This window comes from Drosophila persimilis, unplaced genomic scaffold (genome assembly GCF_003286085.1).
Source record: "Drosophila persimilis strain 14011-0111.01,24,50 unplaced genomic scaffold, DperRS2 tig00000000-arrow-pilon, whole genome shotgun sequence".
Classification (NCBI taxonomy): domain Eukaryota; kingdom Metazoa; phylum Arthropoda; class Insecta; order Diptera; family Drosophilidae; genus Drosophila; species Drosophila persimilis.
The window spans coordinates 7,780,123-7,800,703 of NW_020825288.1; the positions used below are offsets into that span (position 1 = coordinate 7,780,123).

Sequence of the window (20,581 nt, forward strand, 5' to 3'; positions counted from 1 at the left end):
AAATACATATGTTTAGTAGCGCCGCTGATATACTCATAGTTCATATTAATAGTTCATATTTATTTAGGCACACAAAAATTAGCTGACAAACCAAAAACATATTTAGTACCTTATTTTTGAAATCTTGCGACCGCGTTCCCGATTGAATTGCGATTTTGACAATTGCGATTGTCAATTAGCAAGCACCACGGCGAATGGCAACACATCTGTCAGAAGTAGAAGGGGCAGCAGATTTTGTCCCAAGAGCAAAAGTAATTGTGAAAAATTCGAAATTTGTTTTACCGTGCTTCAGAGACGAGTGGAAAAGAAAAAAAATCCAAAGTGCGTGGCAAGGGTAGCGCTTGCTCGCGTGCCAACAGTTACAGCGACAGCATGGCCACAGAGCAGCGTATTCTTAAGCAAGACGGGTACTTGGATGTGGGCGACAATAGCGGAGCACCCGCTCGTCCGTTCGAGATGCGCAACATCGTCTACCATCCGCAATTGAATGTGCTGCTGTTGTTCGGCTGCAATAATGTTGTGAAGGTTCTGGATGTCAATTCTGGAGTTGTTTTGCAGACGTATAAATTGAGTAAAAATGGTAAGCGGCAGGCAGCAAGGAAATAAAATAGTGCTACACATACCACCGACCACACTAACACCCATGTACACACACGACAAACACGCAAAAATACAAATGTCACTACAGTGCACACTTGCAAATTAGAACTAACACGCACACGGACACACACACACACACTGCTATGGGCGGTAATTTTGCACGAAATATAAGAATTCTTTCAATTAAAACTTGAAAGAAATGCATACAACACTTGCGAATATTGTCATTTATATTATGGTTGTTTGATTTTACTAACGAGCGACAACTGTAGTGCATTTTGTAATTGCTTTGCACTTGCCTTCGTCTGTCTGTGTGTATGCGTGTGGCATACATTTTTTATGAAGTTGGACGAGAAATCCCTCAATTCTAATTTTTGAAACCATTATTCCCTTAAGATTCGATCAATTCCTAATCAGGGCCGATATCTGCCACGCCTTCCGCACAGACAAGTGTCGGGATTTTTTCATAATTCGAGCCGCCTCTTCCACTATCGCAATATGTTTATTGTTGCCATTTGAGTCCAGCAGCAGCAAGCATGGGCTTTGTTTTTGTTTAGCTTCTATTACGCAGTTACTGCGCAGCACACACACAGACACAACACCGATCCGACACCCGACCCCCGACCCCCGCTTCCGTAGTTCCCCCGGCCGGTGGCAGCGACTAAAACACCGCCGCTGCTTGCTCTATGCTTTATTAGTCATTTGCAATTTCCCCTCAATGGCGAAATCGGAGATGCTGACTGCGCATGGTGCAGTAATAGTGGGCCGGACTACGGGGGTGGGTTGGGGATGTGGTTGGGGGTGGGGGTTCGTGTGGCAAGTGCAGCAGGTTGATTCTAATGTTGAATTCGATTTCTGTTTCCTTTCCTTTCGACAGGCGAAAGCGTCGTTCACGGTCGTTACATGCCCTTGCAAGATAAAATCTTGTTCTGGGATGGCCACAATGTGGGTTTGCGCGGCGACTACAATGGCGTCCTGCTGCTGGATACCATATTGCAGGCGCCCATTGGGCAGAACGACGACTACATTAAGCTGGAGATCATATTGTCCGAGGCGATCATCTTCCAGCACTGCATCAACGATCTGGAGAGCGAGGGCCTCGAGTGTCCCTGCGACATTAGCAACGAGCTAACCCAGAAGATAAACAAGGCCCAGAAGAATGCCAAGAAGGGCATCAAGGCCCAGCGAGTAAGTTTGATCCCACTGGTCCTGTCCACACACACTCTCACACACCTTTCACGTTGCAGTGGAATACAATATGTCTGGAGGTGCCCTATTCCAGCATGAAGCTGGTGGCCAACAACGTGGTCATCCTGCTGAAGCGTCTGGAGCGTCACATTCCAGTGCTTGCCATAGCATCCGCCATCAATGAGCGGCTCACAGACATGATGATGGGCTCGCGGGTGCCCGATTTCGGCTGGAATTTCAGCAACTTTAAGCGTGTGCTCATGCACTCAGAGGCCGTGCGTCGCCAGACATTCGAGAAGTGGCCCCACATGGACTACAAGTGGGCGCTGCCGGATCAAATGGCACAGGCCGGCTTCTACCATCAGCCGTCGTCCTCCGGGGAGGATCGTGCCATGTGCTTCACGTGCAACGTGTGTCTGGTTTGCTGGGAGAAGACCGACGAGCCCTGGAGCGAGCACGAGCGCCATTCGCCCATCTGTCCGTTTGTCAAGGGCGAGTACACGCAGAATGTGCCCCTGTCCATCACGTATGCCACTAGTCCGGCCCTGTCGGCGCCTGGCCTCGGCTTCGACATCATCTCAAACAGCGACTATGCGAATGTGCTGTGCACCAGCTGCTCTCAGACGGGCGAGCTGAGCGTCTGGAGCATTGAGCGTCATCTGCGGCTGATGTACAGCTTCCACGTACCGACCCTGCTCAAGGATGTGTTCGAGGAGAGCTTCGAGTGGGCCCGCGTGACGGCCATCTGTGTTCTGCCCAATGCCCGAGCCCGCACCAAGGTCAACTACGTCTATTCCGCTGCCAATTATGGTGGCTCTAGCAGCGGCAGCGGCGGCGGCGGCTCGCATGCTGGCTCCAATCAGACCAGTGGCAAATTTGGCAGCGTCAATGCCCAGCATATAACCTCCACATCCACACTGCGCGCGGGCGTGGTGGGGTCCAAGATTGTGCTGGGCGTCAGTGTGCGCCAGAGCAGCGGCGAGGTGGCCCTGCGCATGGTGGTGCTGAATATTGTGGAGGTGTATCGCCAGAGCGAGACCTCGGCCAGCGTGAGCAACGACAGTGGCAGCGTCTCCAGCGTTGGGGGAAATCTCAAGAAGACCTCTTCACATATCGGTACCGGAACCAGTAAGTATTCTGCATATACGATGATGTATGGAAGGAGATTGAAGGGATATTTAAAAACAATTTCCATTTTCCAGCCTCCTCGAGTGATGCCAACTGTGGGGGCGTGGGAAACGTCACCCAAGCGAATCTCGAGTCCAAGGACGATGACAACAAGGCCATGACACCGTACGAGAAATTCGCCGATGGCTTCGATAGCAATGGCTTTGTGTCCGCCTTGATGACCTACAACAAGAACAATGGCGCCAGCCAGCCCATGGACGATGCGTCCGTCTTGTATGACTTTGATCTGTGCACTCTGTCGCAGATACTCGATCATAATCTTGAGGATCCTCTTGGCGGTCTGATGGTCACCTCAAACACCGTCAATGTGGGCAATCTTCCTGCCATGGGCAATGACATGGACAAGCTTGTCGACGATGCCGAGATGACGCATCAGAATATCAACAACAACAACAATAATAACAACAACAACGATGGCAACTCTTTGGGCGGCAGCACCAATAACAACAATAATAACAACAACAACATAATGCTAAATGGAAGCAACAGCAGCAGCGACAAACTGATGGCCAGCGAGGAGATCGAATGTGTCGTCGAGAGCTGGACCAGCGTGAATCGCACGAATGCCTTGGATGGGGGGGCGGGAAGCGGCGAGAACGGTGACGTTGCCAGTGCGTCCCAAGAGATCGTTGAGATAGCCGAGATAATGCCCTCAACACCGAAATGCAACCAGCTGCTGGTCAAGCTGTTGCGCACCAAGGCCCCAGAAACGGAGGGCAGTAAGATCATTATGGCCACGGTGGCCAAAGAGGATGAGGAGGAGGAACAGGAGGCAGACGACCGCATGGATACGGGTACATTTTTTCCTTCACTTTTCACAACTAATTCCATTTGAAAGTTACCTTTCGGCTCCCTTTTATAGACAACAATGACGATGGCAGTGTGGCCGCTCAGCTTTTACTGTTCGACTACGAGGATCAGCAGATATCGCATGACTACACCCTGGCCATGACCTTCAGCCGGGCCAAGTGTCCCAAACAGCTGTGCGTCCTGCCCAACTTCAACTCCGCCCCGGAGCACAAGGATGTGGGCGCCATTTGTGTGGTGTGTGCCGATGGCAGCGTGGAAATCTACTCGCTGGCAGACTTCCAGGCCACCACAGTGATCGAGCAGGAGGGCGAGCACTTTGAGTCTGTTGTCTACTGCCGCAACATGGACAGGCTGTGCTGTTGCTCCCGCCAGGGCGGTTTGCTCTTCTACTCGCTGAACGAGGGCGACAACGATTCCGGGGACGAACTGCTCGAGCTGGAGGACGAGTGCAGCACAACCCTAACGCAGGCGCAGGCAGGAGAACTGAGTGTCACAGATGGCACTGGTCGCCCTATGGCGATCGGTGCCGAGCAGCACGGCAAGCTGTTGACCGTGAACGATAGCATAAGTGTGGATGTGGGCACCGAAACGGGGGCATCCACATCGGGAGCTGCCGCCACACACCAAAGTGTCCACGTCCACACCTCGCCCTCGGCCCAGTCGATGGGCTCGAACAATGCCAACTTTCTGGCCTACAAAACAAGCGACTTGACGCTCGACGATCTGCGCGTGCTCCATGCCCTCACGCAGTTCGATGACAAGCTGACCCTCTACTCGGCGGAAGTGCCCAGCTGCTGGAACGATCTGGGGCAGGTGCAGAAGCAGCGCAAGCAGTCCCAGAACATGCGGCATGGCGGCGATGAGCGTGACTACACGCGCACCTGGCGATTGCACAACGATGCGTAAGTCCCCAAAAGGATACACTCACCCAAACACTGCTCAAATATCGTTTCTCTTTGCCTCTCAGTACCACTTGGGACGAGCACATCATTGAGCTCAATTTGGCACAGCCCGTGTCTCTGGGTCACATTGATCTGAAGTTCACGGTGTACCAGCAATGCTCCAATCCGGCGGCCATCCAGGTCACCCTGCTCAAGCAGAACACGAATGGCTTTGGCTATCGCATGAAGGGACCGCATGCCAGCTACAAGCCGAATGTCATTGACGACAACATTGATCTCTCCTACAGTATGTGAAACACACCACCCACCCCCCGGCCCTGGGATAGCTAAAACTCTCTGTGAAACTTTGTTTGTGATTTGCAGTTGCCAATGAGAATCCCGTACTCAGCGAGGAATATCTACTGGCCCACAATGCAGAGGTTCTGGCCGGTCCCATCGAGCTCTCGTCCTGCATTGATGTCTGCGATCAGGGGGGCACGGCAACGCTGACCTCGCCGAAGCTCTTCAAGACGCGTACCCGTAACTTTTTGCTGCACATCAAGACAGTGGCAGATCCATCCAAGGAGGGACAGACCAAGACGAGGGGTATGTACCACTGACCGGCTTGTAGATGAGTCGCAAGAAATATGATCCATATGTCATTCAGTTTGTGGCAGTGAAAGATTCGTTTACGAGAGTCGCGCTTTGCACTACAAAAATGTACCTAAGCTCACATCCGACTCTCTTTCGTTGGTTTGCTGGGAATATTGTTTTGATGCGGGATAGCATGGATTTTGAATGCTGTAACAGTTGTAGTTGTTGTTGTAGTTTTTGTGGTTTTCCCTTTTTCGTTAAACTTTGATTTTGATATAATTTTACAGCATCCCCTCTGAAACGGCACAAGCGCCGACCCCATCATATAGAGATGTTGGTTAAAGACCAAAAATCAAATAAGCATTCGAATCCAATCCCTAAGAGTCCGGCGTCTGAGTACGAATTGAAGACGGCAGCTCTGAAACTCGAAAGCCAAAGCCATCTGCAAGTCACACTTAAGAAAATCCAAAAAGCCGGCTTAAAAATCAAACATTTGAACAAGTTAAAGGTGATCAAAACAAGCGTTGACGATGGAGCTAGTGCTTCTTCTCAAGATCCAAGCGAAATGCTTTCAGAACAAACTTCGCCAGAGCCGCCGCCCGATTCTCTTGTTTCTGGGGAACTGATTAGGGAAGGTATTTGTACTTTCTCATTAGCAATCATTTGCCAATCATTTATCTCGTCTGGCGGGTTCCCTTCTCATCCACTCCCTCTCTCTCTGTCTCTCTCTCTCTCTCTCTCTCGACAGGCTGCGACTGGCTGCACGAGATCTCCATCAGCGTGAGGGCCGTCAAGTCGCAGAGTCGCATCAGCAATGCGAGAATGCAGCGCATAGCCATGCTGGAGAGCAATGGTTTAATGGAGCAGCTGCTACGCATTGCCAGCGATTCGGGATCCACGCCGCTGACCAAGAACCTGGCCCTCGACATCCTCAACTGGATATGTTTCATTCGCCTGAACCGCTTCCGTTCGCCCAAATCCGAGCGGCTAAAGGATCAGATCAACAAGCAGACGGCAGCCAATATACCCGATCTGCTGGCCCAGCAGTTCGAGTGCGTTTCCCTGGCCGAGAAGCATATTGAGCAGCTGATGAGGAACTGCATCATCTACAGCGAGCGCAGCACGGCCCACAAGTGCTCCAAGCTGATAATAATGCTTACAGAGTGAGTATTCATCTGACCAGAGCATCATACTGAATCTACAACTGCATCTACCTCTGTAGGGGCGTCACCAATCTACCCACGGAGCTGCAGCTCTTTACCACGCTGGACTACACCATTAAGGAGGCCATCACAAATACCTTCCACGAGCTGCCCCGTGCCCAGACCGGCAGTGTTGTGCGCTGGTATACCATGCTCACGTGCGCCACATCCACCGCGGAGTCGAACAACAGCATATCAGAGCAGGCCATCAATTTGCTGAAGGAAATAGCCGGGGAGATAGACAAGCGCTGGGATCCCTGCTGCGCCCTGTTGAGCACACGCTTTGGCCTCTACGGGTTCCCCTTCGAGCCGGAGATCTTTGACTTTGATTTCCCCAATCTCAATCGGCACGGCATCAGCTCCCCCGTGGCCTTGACGAATGTGATACGCAGCAATTCGGCGATCCTCAAAGTGACGGCACTGGACATTAAGCGTTTGAGTTCGATTGGTAGGTTGTGCGATACTGGGCCTTGGAGTTGATTGAAATCTGAAATCCCTTTGCAGATGGCGTCGACTTTCGCACTTTTCCCTATCTAATACGAGGCAAGAGCATCAGCAATCAGCTGCGCGGCCTGCTCGAGGTGGTCCAACTGCATTTCAGTTGTGTGCAAACGTCGGAGGCCACTCGCATCGACAACATTGACAGTGTGGGTGGCACAGCGGCCTCCAGTCTAGTGATTGACGATGTGATGATACCCAAGCTGGTGGTGGCCAAGGAAAAGAACGATGATGTGGTAGGAAGATGGACACATTTCAACAAAATATTTGTATATCTAATGCCTTTGTTGCTCAGCAGCTGAACGATCTGGTCAACGATGTGGAGTCCATGGTGGAGGAAATCACCGAAAAGGAGGGAAAGATCGACTTTGATTCGTTCGGCATGGTCAATGGCTTCAAGGATAAGTCTGTTTCCTCGCTCACCGACCTGGAGCATGCCCTCAAGGAGGAGGTGAAGAACGAGAAGGCTGCCATTTTGGACAAGCTGAAGCTGTCACAGTTCCTGCCCGACCTGTCCCTGCTCGAAAGCTATATTCTCAAGAAGCAACAGTATGCCATGGTGGCTTCCAGCAAACTGGACAACTGGGAAATGGCACCGACATCCAAGACTCAGTTGGCACTGGATACCTTGAAGCCCTTTGCTGGAATGTTGCCGACACAGGAACAGGCAGCTGCAGCTGCTGGAGCAGACCCAGCCCCAGCCCCAACAGCGCCACAGCAGGCAGGAGTCGCAACAGGCGGCACAGGGGGGACTGGCGACAGCACTGTCGTTCTAGATGATGCCGCCGAATCCGAAAAGATTATGGAAAATCTCAGCGCTAATCCGTGTCAGCCGATTGCCTGGCACAAGCTGATCACGCCGCCGCCCAAACAAATGATTATTATCGATCGCATGCACTCTGGTGCGAGGCGGTTCGTGGTGCTGGACTTTGGCCAGCACATCCTCCTCACGGACGTGGTGATACCCCCCTGCGACGAGCTCACGTCTCTGAACATCGACATCTGGTGCTTTGACGAGGAGACGGACTGCACGCGTCTCGTCCAGATGGCGGATATCCAGACCAAGACGCTGGTGTTGAGCGACATACAGCCGCCGCCGATCTGTCGCTTCCTGAAGGTGACCATCATCGGGCGCATCGGGATGTCGTCCACCAAGTGCAAGGTGCCGCTGGGTCGGTTCTTTGGCCATCCCGTTGTGCTCGAGCACGACGGCTATGGGGATCAGTTAATGCGCTTCATCAAGCAGCCCAAACAGAACCTTCAGGCACAGCTCAAGTCGCTGAATGCCCTGTACGAGGACGTCCACTGTCGCTACAGTTTGGCCAGCACCAAGCTGATGGATGTCCTGGCGCCCATGCGCCACAGCGAGCTTTCGAATGTGGCCCATCTGCAGGCGTTCATCAACAAGCAGCGCGACGAGGAGCTCGGCAACCTGGACAACAGCAACAAGGTGGTGTCCCTCTACGACGAGTGCATGCTGCTCCAGTACCAAATCAATGTCATCCGGAACGTGGTGCTGCGCCTGGAGCGCGCAGTCAATCCCCATTTGGTGTGCACGCCCCCTCCGAACTCGGGTCCGCTCACAGAGGAAACGCTGCGTACTGCCTCGCGGGACAAGCTGCGTGTCCTCAGCCTCACTTTGGTGGAGGTGCTGCTGCACTTCTCCATCGAATACGGCATCAAGAACATCCTGCCCGTCTATCAGCGCTTCAATGCGGCCACAGCCAAGGCTCTGTTCAACTCCCTGGTGGTCTATGGCGATGCCCAGCTGCAGCTGGCCACCTGCTCCCTGCTGGTGGTTATGTGCTGCTTCCAGCCGTGGTGGGGAGACTTCCTGGCCGAGACCTTTTGCAGCCTCTTTTCCGCACAGAACTGCAAGGCCTTTCCACAGGATCGGTTCGTATTGCCACGCTGCCACTCCCACTCGCTCTAACTCTTCTCCTGTTCTGCAGCATATTCTTTCTGCTGACGTATCTGGGACGCCGCAGCATTGGAATGGGCGCCTGTCGCTCGATTGTGATTGATGCCGTGCTCAAGACCCTCCTGAAGCTGCTGGCCCCCATTTCGCCGCACTACAAATTCCAGTCGGAGCAGCCGAGCACATCGGCCAGTGCCTCAGAGCGTAGCGCCAACATGGGCAGCACATCCGATCTGCAGCTGATCACCTGGCTGCTCCTCTTCCTCTCCGTGTGTCTGGACGACAACGAGCGCAAGGATAAATGTGAGTTCTTCAAACCAAAAGGCCGATCAATCAAACGTTTCATTTTCCAGCTGCCGCACGATGGGATTTCATGAGCTGCGAGAGTGACTTCACCAAGACACGGCCCAACAATGTGCCAAACAGCAAACAGTTGCGCTGCTTCAAGAAGCGCATCATCCAACAGAGCAAATACTCCGTTCAGCCCTACACGGACTGGGGCAAGAAGATATACATGATTCAAAACGAGGTAATAACAAATGTAAGCTGCCAGCGGGTTTAACAAGGGAGAATCTATTGGGAATAACCATATTAACGATGAATCTTGTCTGCAGCATCCTGGCATATTTATGGAGCTCTCCACCAAAGCCAAGAGTGGCGCCACCAAAACCCAGACAACAGCCACCAAGATCAATATGGCTGCGGCCAATATGTTTATGGGTAGTGGCGGCCTGCCAAGTGGCAGCAGTGCCACAAAGACTGCGGCCACGTCCACGTCCTCGACATCGTCGCCCAAGCATGCGGATAGCGGCGGAGGAGGATCCTCTGGCAGCGAGACCGAGCGCGACAGCAACTTTGACAAGGGCCTCAAGACGCTGCGAATGGCCAATATAAAGGTCGTGATCCGTGGTCTGTTTGCCCTGCTGCTGGAGATGGACTTTGACTGCAATATGGATCAGTTTCTGCTCACCTGCAAGGTGATTGCTCGCCTGGTGGCCGCCTGCCGTCCCTCAGTGCAGCTGTGCAAGATTGTGACCACCGCGCAGCTGGAGCAGCTCGTACGCCTGGCCGTGTGGAACGATCAGCAGCAGCCCTGGGCTGTGCACGCCATCACATGTCTGCTGCAGGATCTGCTCGATGCGGACAAGCAGTACCGGGACAGCGATGTGACGCCCACCAACGATGCACCGCCCCGGCCCATGGAGCCAGAGGTGCAGGAAGCCCGCGATCTTTTCAGTGATTTTACATGTACGTATTCTCAGGGCAGCCTCTAGTTCCTCCTAGTGTTCCAATGTTCTCCGAATTGTGCATGTGTATACCCTCAGTCTCCCAGTCCCCAAGTCCCCTAGTCCCCTCGTCCCCTAGTCCACCAGTAGATAGATCTCTCTCTCAATTTGTAAATTGAAAGCTCAGTAGCAAGAATCAACATATTTTTCATCTTTTTAGCATCGTCTTCCTCATGCTCCGAGGCACAGTTCGAGATGCTAATGCCGACAGCTCGAGAGTTTTATCAGGAGGGTAAAAAACCAAAGACATTTAATTTATTATGGCACCAACCACCTGGCATGGCATGTCACCCACTCACCCACAATATCTATGGATATTTAGGGGGTTGCTCTGCCCTGCCATGTGGTTGGATTTATAGAACGAACCCCGAATCCCAACGCCATCCCACTAGAGACTATACAATTGCCAAGATGTTGCCAGTTTTGTGGTGATGCCCTGTAGAAAAAGGATATGCTATGCTATGCTTCGTCTCTGATCGCGGTCCCAAGAAACCAATAACAAAGCACAGTCTCTGGCGAGGCGCAGAAAAAAGACTTAATTCTCGGTCCAACGCTCATCATTCGGTCCCAAGAAACCAAAAACGAATTCCTGAGGAAAGACACAGCCAATTGATGCTCGAAATGAGGCGAAGGGATAGCCCGAAAGAGAAACGAAGCGCCGGTACGAAAAGGAATTTGTTCCTGAAGCAATATCTTGGCATTTTATAGTCTCTGATCCAATCCAACCCAACCCGTAGATCTGTTTATTGTTTCCTCCCCCGTACTATTTGAGTTTTGTATCTTTGAACCACGGATCTATGCGCATGATCTAACAGCTGTGTCTTCTACAGCCGTTAAATACAACTACTTGCCCTCTTTGATCGAATGCGATGATGCGGAGTTCGACGACATGCTCAACGACATCGACATGATCGAGCGCACAAAGCCGGTGACCAAGAAGGAGAGCAATGCCCTGTGCAAGAACACCTTTAACTTCTTCTGCAAGTCCATTTCGGTGGCTATGGACTCGCGGCTGGATGTGGGCCTGGAGCTGCATGTGGAGACGCAGCTGAGACGCCTCACAAATCGCACCTCCCTGGACCTGTACGCCTCCCTGCCGCAGGTGCTGACAAACGAGTTTGTTTCGCCGCCGCCCGAGGCGGCCCCCTGGCCAGAGTACTTGACCCAGCTGTGGTCCGGATCGGAGTACAATGGTCGGAACACGTACGTGATGTTCAAGAACGTCTTCGACTCGATACTGGCCGATCTGCACTACGAGGACACGTGGGTGCATCTGGAGCAGGTGCTGCAGATGTGGCTGACGCTCAACTGCGAGCTGGCCGAGAAGCCTTACACGACGGGCATCTCCCAGACGGACGTGCCCAGAATACCGTTCGGCGCGAATGCCGTCCAAGGACTGCTGCTGGCCCTGGCCTGGCACAACGACATCAAGCTGCGCACCTGGTGCCTGGGCTTCCAGTGCCTGCTGCTCGCGTGCAACTCCCAGCCGATCGGGGACGATGCCGACTGCACGCGAATCAATGAGGTGATTGTGAATGACGAGAACTTTGAGAAGATGCTGCTGCGTTTCTTCTCTGGCTACGGCATGAGCTCATCCATAATCACGAATCGCTGTGTATGTATCTGATCTGTATATCGTTCATCATGGTTATTTAATCTCTTGTGCATCCTCCTGTTAGGCTGGACCCACCATTTGCAAGCATCTGCATGATCTACTGCTGTGGCTGCATGGCAAGACCGACAGCAGTGGAATTCCCTGCAAACGCCAGCTGAAGGACATCCTGCTGCATGTCGTGCTGCAGCTGGTGCAGCCCGGAGGGGCCATTAGCAACCAGCAGGGCCCCATAGATGCCCAGAATCAGTTGGTGCGCGACCTGCTGATGATGCCCACCGACAAGGGAGATTTAAACATAGCCCTCAAGATCACCGAAAGTGTTTGTGAGTGTCTCTAAGCAACGCACCTTTCCTTGGACTTGTGTTTGACATACTTCCCGTCTGATTGCAGCTTTCCTGGTCTTCAACAACATTTCCAATGGCGAGAAACTGCAGTGCCAGCGTGGCAATGAGAGCAACAATCCCGGCAACAACTTTAGCAATCTGTTCGCGAATGTCCTGGGCTCGGAGAATCCCATCAAGCAGAATGCCACAATATGCGACAATTCGCTGATCATAAATCTGCTTCGATTGTCCTCTCACATGGTGCTCACCGAGATGCCCAGGCAGCCAAGCGTAAGTGTCCTCTGAAGTGCCCTCTAGAACCTAGAACTCTGATTTGATTCATTGCCGATTGGTATATGCAGGAGGTAACTATTCCCGAGGAGGAGGAGGAGCTCTCCACTGAAAGCCAGACGGATGAGACCAAGGCAGAGCAGCTGAACACGGAAGGGCATCGTAGCAAAGTGCCCTGCATAGCCGATTGGGGTATGATTTTCCCGCTTTTCATGTGTCAATTTCCCTCTTTAATTGAGAATACCATTCGATTTTAGTGCTACGCCAGTTCCCAACGATGAAACGTCTCTTTGGCACGCTCTCCCAGTGCTCCACGAATACGTTCACGATGATGTCCTCGGGTGGCTTTCTGTTGCTCAAGTCGAACACCGTACTCGATGATCCCCAGACGATTGCCGACGCCGTCTTCAGTCTGATGATAACACTCAGCGACAAGGCCTCCAATCCGCGACTGGTAGTGGCGCCCATCTGCCAGTACCTCGAAGAGAGTAAGCTTGTGGTTTTTCCTCCGCTACCAAGATAGACCTCTAATGATTCTCATCGATATGCAGCCACCATTCAGCGGAATGCAACGCTGCCGCGTCTGCCGCTGTCGGAGCCCTTCCTGTGGTACATCTCCAAGGTGCTAGAGGTGACGGCAGCCGTGCAGACCTTCACCCAGCTGGGCGGCATACACATTATCTGCCACAATTTGGTGCGGCTCAATAAGACGATCATCAACATGCAGCCAGGATTGGTAATTATCTGCCGTTTAGCGGATCTTTATTTTACTCAAAGCATCCTTTTTGTCTGTTGAATAGATCTCGCTGATTATGCAGCACATGACGCGGAATACTCGCCTCAAGCTGAACACCCACATGGCCGCCAACAGTGCCTGCAAGAAGACCACCACCAGTACGGGCGCCACATCGGCGCCTGCCACCCAGCATCCACCGCGCAGCGGGGCCCAGTACGACGGGCTCATTAATTTCGCCCCCTTCTCGCACATCGTGTCCGAGAATGATGCGGCCCAAAGCGCCGAGGTGCTCATATCGAATCCGAATGCAACGCACAGGCGTCCGCGCTCCCCGGCCTGGAGCTACATGTTCTACCCGAACGAAACGCATGTCGATCTGACCATCACGCTGCCCACCGCCATTCTGCTGAAGGAAGTGCAACTGGTGCCGCACACCTCCAATCTGGCCTCCTGCCCCTCAGCCGTGGCCCTCGAGCTGTCGCGCGACTATGGCGTGGGCTCCATTCCAATAGGTGCGCCCATGGCCACCACAGGACTCACCTGCATCCGCCTCAAGCTGTCCAAGGCGGAGGTGGCCACCAGCATTGTGATCAGGCTGTACAAGTGAGTAGCGAATGGCTGGAGCATGGAACAGACTGGATTATAATGGATTGGTTTCTTGCTTTGCAGACCCAAGGACTGCGGGAACGTGGGTCTGGTGCAGATTGCCGTGCTCGGCCAGACAATATTCGGTAATCGCATGCAAGGGCTGCGCTCGCAGGGGCCGTTCATGGACTCGCTGACGTCGTGCTCGTCGCCGCTGCAAACGGCTGCCATGTCCACCATAGACGCCGATGCCATGCCGGAGGATGATGCATTTGCCAAGACCAGCATTGGCTGGGTGCGCATCCTGTCGCGTTGCTTCCATATGGCCGCCCTGCAGCCCGACACGAAGCTGGCCGATCTGATTGCCGCCTATCCGGCATCCTATCCGGGCTTCCTGGAGGCCTGCTGCTCGCTGCTGAATATCATGCCCATGATTCCGAGTCTCGCACAGCAGCATCTGGAGACCATACTGCTCAAGCTGGGCGCCTACAATCACGAGCTTAGTCTGCAGCTCCTACGAACGCTGCTGTGGCACACCACGCCCCAGGGTGAGTAGAGTCTCTGTCTCTGCCTCTCTGAAGATTACATTTCTTATTCGTTTTCTGTTTGTTGTTCAGTCTTTAAGCTGTCCAGCGATGCTGTGTGCGATCTCATCCACGAGGTGGTCACTGGCTCCTCGACGCATCTGCTGGACAAGCTGCGCGTGCTCATCGACTGGATCATGCAGCTGCACGACAACTACAGCAAGCAGGCGCGCTGCAATAACCCTCAGAGCGGCTTCGTCAAGGTCATTGCCTCGATCCTGTGGCGGGTGCACGTCCAGTATCAGCTGCCAGAGCTGCCGCAGCTGATCACCTCGGCCCTGTTCGAGACCTGCTTCGAATGGGTGTCGGTCCTGGAGCAAGATGAGCCCCTCAAGAGCAGCTTCGATTCGCTGCTCTGTGCCCTGTGCTTCATCAAGCCGGAGCTGTTCAATCAGCTGCTGGTCAAGCTGGGCGTAAAGCTGGAGCCGCCGGCTCGTGGCCAGACCGACGACAGCAAGGTGCAGAGCGGCAGCGCCTGGTTCCGCCGCGAGGGCAGTGAGAATCTGATGGTTCTCCTGGAACGTCCCACATTCCTGAAGACGCTGGCCCTCGCCTGCCAGTCCCCGGCGGCTGTCTACCAAATGCTGGACTCTGGCCTGCCCAAGCTGTTGGCCCACGCCGTCTACGAGTACTGCACTCATCTGCTGGCGGGCTTGGAGCAAGAAGCTCCTTCCCTAGCTGCAGCTCCGGCTCCAGCTCCAGCTCCAGCTCAGGCGGCGATGCCAACTGATGGCCAGCAGGGCTCGTCGTCCCTCACGGACTTTGACAAGGCGGAGGCGCCACCAAGTGCCAGCCCACCGAATCTCAACACTCCGCTGCTGAGCAGCTCGGTTGTGCCCAAAGTGCTGGACTTTTTCGCCGAGTGCTGCGCGGAGGGACCCATGCGGAACTGGCTGGGCACGATGCAGGGCTCTGTGTTCTGGAAGCCGCTGCTGCAGCTCCTGTGCCACACACACTCGTCGCAGTTCAGCAAGACGCTGCCCATGCAGCAGTCCTTCATTCGCCTAGAGCGCTCCACTATCAACTTTCTGACGCGCGTGAGTGCCTGCCATCCGGAGAACCAGGAAGTGCTCACCTCCCTCCTCATCGGCGCCATCATCTGCAAGCCGCTGCGATCTGTCCAGGGCACTCGCCCCACCATCTCCGGATTCACGCGGCAACTGGTGCTGCAGCTGCTGCTGGAGAACGAGCACATCACCGTCGCTGTGCGCAGTCAGCATCCACTGCAGCGCCGGGACACGCTGTCCGCCATTATGGGTGGCGGTGGGTCTGGGTCTGGCTCTGCGGCCTCGAACAGCATCAGCAGCACCAGCCTGCCGGTGGCGGCAGTCAACAATCATCCGGCCAAACGCAGCAGTGCCCACTATATGCTCTTCAATGTGACCACGAGCACGACCTGCCAGGAGATTCTCATGAATTGCGTTAGCGGTAGGTCCTGGCCCTGAAACAGAATCTCTTTTGCTTTGATGTTGTTTGATTAATTATGTTTTTATTTATTTATTGTATGCCCTGCCCTGCCCTGCCCTGCCCTGCCCTGCCCCCTCCAGCTTATAGTAACTTAGTTTACACTACATCAACAGATCCGCGCGCTAGCGAGCCCTCAGGCAGTGGCAATGGAAACGGGAGTGGCAGTGGTGGCACGGGTGCCCCAGGAGCCGCCGTAAGTTCCAAATTCGTCAATCCCAAACAGGACAAGAACTGGGACAAGAATTGCTATATCAATCTGAGCAATGTGGATCTGAGCAGCCTAGAGTTCCTGAGCGTGGGTGCCGCCGTGGCGGCCAAGGACAAACGCATCAAAGATGCCAAAAACCTGCTGGCCGTTAACAAGGACAAGGAGACGCAGACAACCAGCTCGACTTCCAGTAAGTCTCCAAATTCTGGTCCCCTTTTGAACACCGTCTTTTAATGGTCTATTTTCGTGTTTAGATGTGTTCAATGTCGAGGAGTTTCTGTTGCAATCGAATTGGTCCAAGAAAAATCAGCTGGTCATTGCGGACTATCCCAACGTAGTGCTATCTGGTGATGCCACAATCTCCCAGGTGCTGGCCACACTAGAGGCGGCAGGCCACTCGCTGGCCATACCGTGCCTGACCCTGGATCTGGTGCCCCTCCAGCATGGAGACGAGACCATCGACGACAAGAAGACAAAGGCAGCCTGCACAGAGCCACTGCCATCGCCACTGCAACGCTTCTCGAGCAACGGTGGCCTCTCGCTGCTGGCCCACTATCTGCCCACTGTGTATCCGGAGCATTCGGGCCGCAAGACCGTGATGATGGTCACCGAAAAGGAGAAGAGTCCCCCACTGGCGGACTGGGTGAAGCTGGAGCCAAACGATGAGATATACGAGGATCTGGAGGACACCATTTGCGAGCCAGTGGCCAAGCAGACGCCCGTCAGCTCAGTGCCGCAGCATTCGCTGGCCGCCTTTGGACTGTTTCTTCGTTTGCCCGCCTACTCCGATGTCCTGCTGAGGGACAAGCTGCGGGCCCAGTGCCTGTTGCGTTTGGTTCTGGGCGTGACAGGCGACGGCGAGGGCAGTAAGTATATTTTCAATCGGATAAATATCCCGGAAGCTAATCGCATTCCGTCCCCTAGATGACATCTATAGCCTCTCGCTGGCACCCTCGCTGCCCACGCTGCCCTTTGAGGTCTTCCGCCAGCTGCTGGACACTGTGCCGCTGTCCACCGACGATGGAATGCTGCTCCGCCGCGTGGTCATTGAGGTGGGGGCCATGCACCTTGTCCTCAATTGTCTGGGCATCTTTTCGCATCAGTCGCACAACAACAGGATTGGGGCACCGATCAACCAGCCCTCGCCGAGTGGCAGTGCCAGCGGCGGTGGAAACGGAAGCACAACCACAACAACCACGAATGGAACCGCCGCTGGGGCCAAGAGCAGTGGAGGGGACGAGCCCACGCCCAGTGGCACCTCGGACGACAAGAGCCACATGTATTGGGCCAAGGGAACAGGCTTCGGCACCGGTTCCACCACACAGTCGTGGAACGTGGAGCAGGCCCTGCTGCGCCAGAAGAGCGAGGAGGAGCATGTCACCGTGCTGCTGTTGGTGCTGGCCAGCTACATCAATCCGGGCGACTGTATACCCAGCGAGATGTGCGGCGAGGACATACTCGCCTACCACGATGTGCGCGACGTGCCCGGGGAGCTGCCCGCTCTGTTCCAGACCCTGCTGCAGCAGTCGTGCTTGATTCCCGCCCTGAGCTCGTATCTGCGCAACGATTCCGTTCTGGACATAACTCGACACATTCCGCTGTATCGTGCCATACTGAAGCTGCTGCGCGCCCTCTCGCTGTCCAAGTCTCTCGTCTCGCTGCTCCAGCCGGCGCCCAGCGCCTGCGGCGAGGGCACACAATCCATCGCTGAGCTGCTGACGAACATGAAGACCTGCGTGGACACGTATGCCAAGCGTCTAAAGTGAGTAGAATACCAGTAGTATATCAATCCCCCCAATCGATTCCATACTTAAACTTCGCGCTTTGCAGAGTCAACAAGAAGTCGAACATCAAGGGCCAGACGCAGCAATTGACATTCAACATTGACGATGGCGATGACGAGGGACTGGCACTGCTCATACCGGACATACAGGAGACGAGTGTGCTGGTGCAGAAGACCACCGATGCCGATGCCCTGATCAACATGCAGAGCAGCAGCGAGGACGGCAGCGGCCAGCTGGAACGTCCCTTGAGCAAGTCGGTCGAACAGCGCTATTTGGAGCTGATGAAGAAGCGGCAGTTCGACACGTTCGACATGATTGTCGAGTCGGAGAACAATAGCTTTCGGTTTGTGGTGTCGCATCATTTTGAGAAAATGGTGCGACTGGCAGGCGATCGCTATCATCCGTCGCGGGTTAAGCGGCTGGCTCAAGAAGCGGTCACTCTGTCCACCAGTCTGCCTCTGAGCTACAGCAGCTCTGTATTTGTGCGCTGTGATACGGACAGATTGGATGTGATGAAGGTGAGTGCATTCCCCTCCGCAAAATCAATCGGAAAATACTCATTGTGATGGATCCTTGTAGGTGCTCATTACTGGGCCATCGGACACCCCGTATGCCAATGGATGCTTCGAGTTCGATGTCTTCTTTCCGCCAGACTATCCCAATCTGCCCATGCTCATCAATTTGGAGACCACGGGCCGCCATTCGGTGCGTTTCAATCCCAATCTCTACAACGATGGCAAAGTGTGTCTGTCGGTGCTGAACACCTGGCATGGGCGTCCCGAGGAGAAGTGGAATGCGCAGACCTCCAGTTTCCTGCAGGTGCTAGTCTCCATCCAATCGCTGATCCTAGTCCCAGAGCCGTACTTCAATGAGCCTGGCTTTGAGCGCAGTCGTGGCACTCCTAGTGGCACCAACTCGTCGCGGGAGTACAATAGCAACATCTATCAGGCCTGCGTTCGCTGGGCCATGCTCGAACAGATACGCAATCCGAGTCCCTGCTTCAAAGACGTAAGGCTTCATCTCTGTCCAGCTTTCAACTTTCAACTAATTTCCGTAACTAAACTCTTTTCGCAGGTCATACATAAACATTTCTGGATGAAGCGCGAGGAGGTCTGCACACAGATCGAGGGCTGGATTGAGGAGCTTAGTAAGCCCCAGTACACAGAGCGGGCTAGCCGCACCATATCGTTTAACTCTATGGTTCTGCGTCGACACTATCGTCACTTGCGCGAGGAGCTGGCCAAATTGAAGCCGCCACGCGGACTGGAGGATCTGGATGCACCTTTCAATCCTGTTGCCACGCTGCCCCCAATGGATGTCTCCGCGGCGCCAGCTGCCACAACCACAGCAAATGTCCAGGTGGGAACGGATGGTCCTATTGTTCCGGAACTGAATCTAATAACAGATGATGGGGACGACAGCGACAATGGCCCTTGCATCCTGGATCCAGTGTCGGGCGTCCTCAAAGGCGTGGAGGAAGTGGTTGAAATTCTGAGTGATACAGAGAACGAGAGCAGTGTTTGGCAGGAGAAGGAAGAGGAGGAGGAGGACGAAGGCGACGTCGACGGCGATGGCGATGGCGACGGTGATGGCGAGGAGGAGTAAGATTAGCTGCCCAATGGAAATGATAGTGATGCCCTAGGTTATGGCATTTCCCCTGCAGCTGTTTCCCCCCCACCTCCCGCCACACACTCCCCACCTTTGTGCCCGGCCACTGCCCAGACACAGGACACTTTTATTTAAACACTACAATTTTTGTTTTGCGCCATTAGTTGTTTTATTTGTAAGAGAGAGACTGCAACAGAACTTGGTGTGCTTTACTTAAAGGAACCGTAACGATTAATGTTAAAAAAAAACAAAACCTATGATAATGATCTTCAAGAATAAGCTGGTACATTTGCATCCACACATCGTCAAACTCGTACACACATGCATACGCACTCTCCCGGGCATTACGAGAGACTTTCAATTCAACAAAATATCCCACTCTGCATGTATATGAGAATACTGTACCGAATACACTGTACTCTTTTTTATAAATGCTTACTATATGATACTATATACAAAACAGATCCAATCCATCAGATTCGAGAAGAATATTCACGTGTGTGTTGGAGAAAAAAGAAGAACCACAGGAGGACCGGACCGTGTGACTTGCGTTGGAAATATCAGCACCGTGACCGAGTATACAACACACACACACAAGATAAACCACCAAAAGTAAATTAATGTGTATTAAACTATGTATGTGCGTAGTGATTTAGTTAAATATTTACAGATGAAGAATGTAAATGTTACTTTTCCGATTGAAATAAAACTCAAAATCAATTTTGTTTCCCCCAAAAAATCTAAAAAAAAGCAAAAAGTGTTTGTCTTTGTATTTGTATCGAAGTAACAAAGTTGATCCTTTTAAAGAAAATCATAATTCCATATCGGTTAATACTCAACCGAGCGAAGTAGCCCCAGTCCAATGAAATTAATTTTGTTGTTAAGTCCAAAAGTATGCCATACATTTTTGAAGCGAACATTTTGTATACCCTTGAAGAAGGTATTCATAAATTGGTTAGAACCGAACGGAATCATATGCGACGCCATAAAGTAATATACCTTCTTTATCAGGAATAATATGGTCGTCAATTTCCATGCAAACTAGTCACTCCGTTATGTACCTATCTCAAGAAAGTGTTGCACATAGTCCTGTTTTATAAATAAAAATATTATTGGTTGGAATCAGTGGTGTCTGACCACGATATCATATAGTTGCCATAGTTACGATGAGAAACTTTATCTTTGTACCAAAAATTTATATTTGTCCAAGAGGAT

At 53.1% G+C, this 20,581-nt stretch overlaps 1 protein-coding gene across 9 annotated transcripts; it reads left to right on the forward strand.

Annotated features, from left to right (window-relative positions):
• The first annotated feature begins 130 nt into the window (after positions 1-130).
• LOC6588206 (baculoviral IAP repeat-containing protein 6) lies at positions 131-20,123 on the forward strand. Of its 9 annotated transcripts, none has more exons than XM_026984699.1 (31): positions 131-580; positions 1,478-1,788; positions 1,848-2,916; positions 2,991-3,770; positions 3,839-4,688; positions 4,754-4,974; positions 5,052-5,273; positions 5,549-5,896; positions 6,010-6,424; positions 6,484-6,911; positions 6,968-7,197; positions 7,257-8,857; positions 8,914-9,182; positions 9,233-9,420; positions 9,494-10,127; positions 10,326-10,397; positions 10,996-11,780; positions 11,845-12,103; positions 12,171-12,394; positions 12,466-12,586; positions 12,652-12,882; positions 12,946-13,130; positions 13,195-13,733; positions 13,800-14,263; positions 14,333-15,727; positions 15,847-16,164; positions 16,229-16,840; positions 16,899-17,736; positions 17,805-18,276; positions 18,338-18,766; positions 18,833-20,123. In XM_026984699.1, the coding sequence occupies exons 1-31, from the start codon at positions 373-375 to the stop codon at positions 19,361-19,363; spliced, it is 15,249 nt and encodes a 5,082-aa protein (XP_026840500.1). In that variant the 5' UTR covers positions 131-372; the 3' UTR covers positions 19,364-20,123. The 9 variants fall into 9 exon arrangements, with proteins under 9 accessions (XP_026840500.1, XP_026840503.1, XP_026840502.1 ...); XM_026984702.1 differs by having other exon boundaries at positions 15,880-16,164; XM_026984701.1 differs by having other exon boundaries at positions 9,233-9,408.
• The last annotated feature ends 458 nt before the right edge of the window (positions 20,124-20,581 follow it).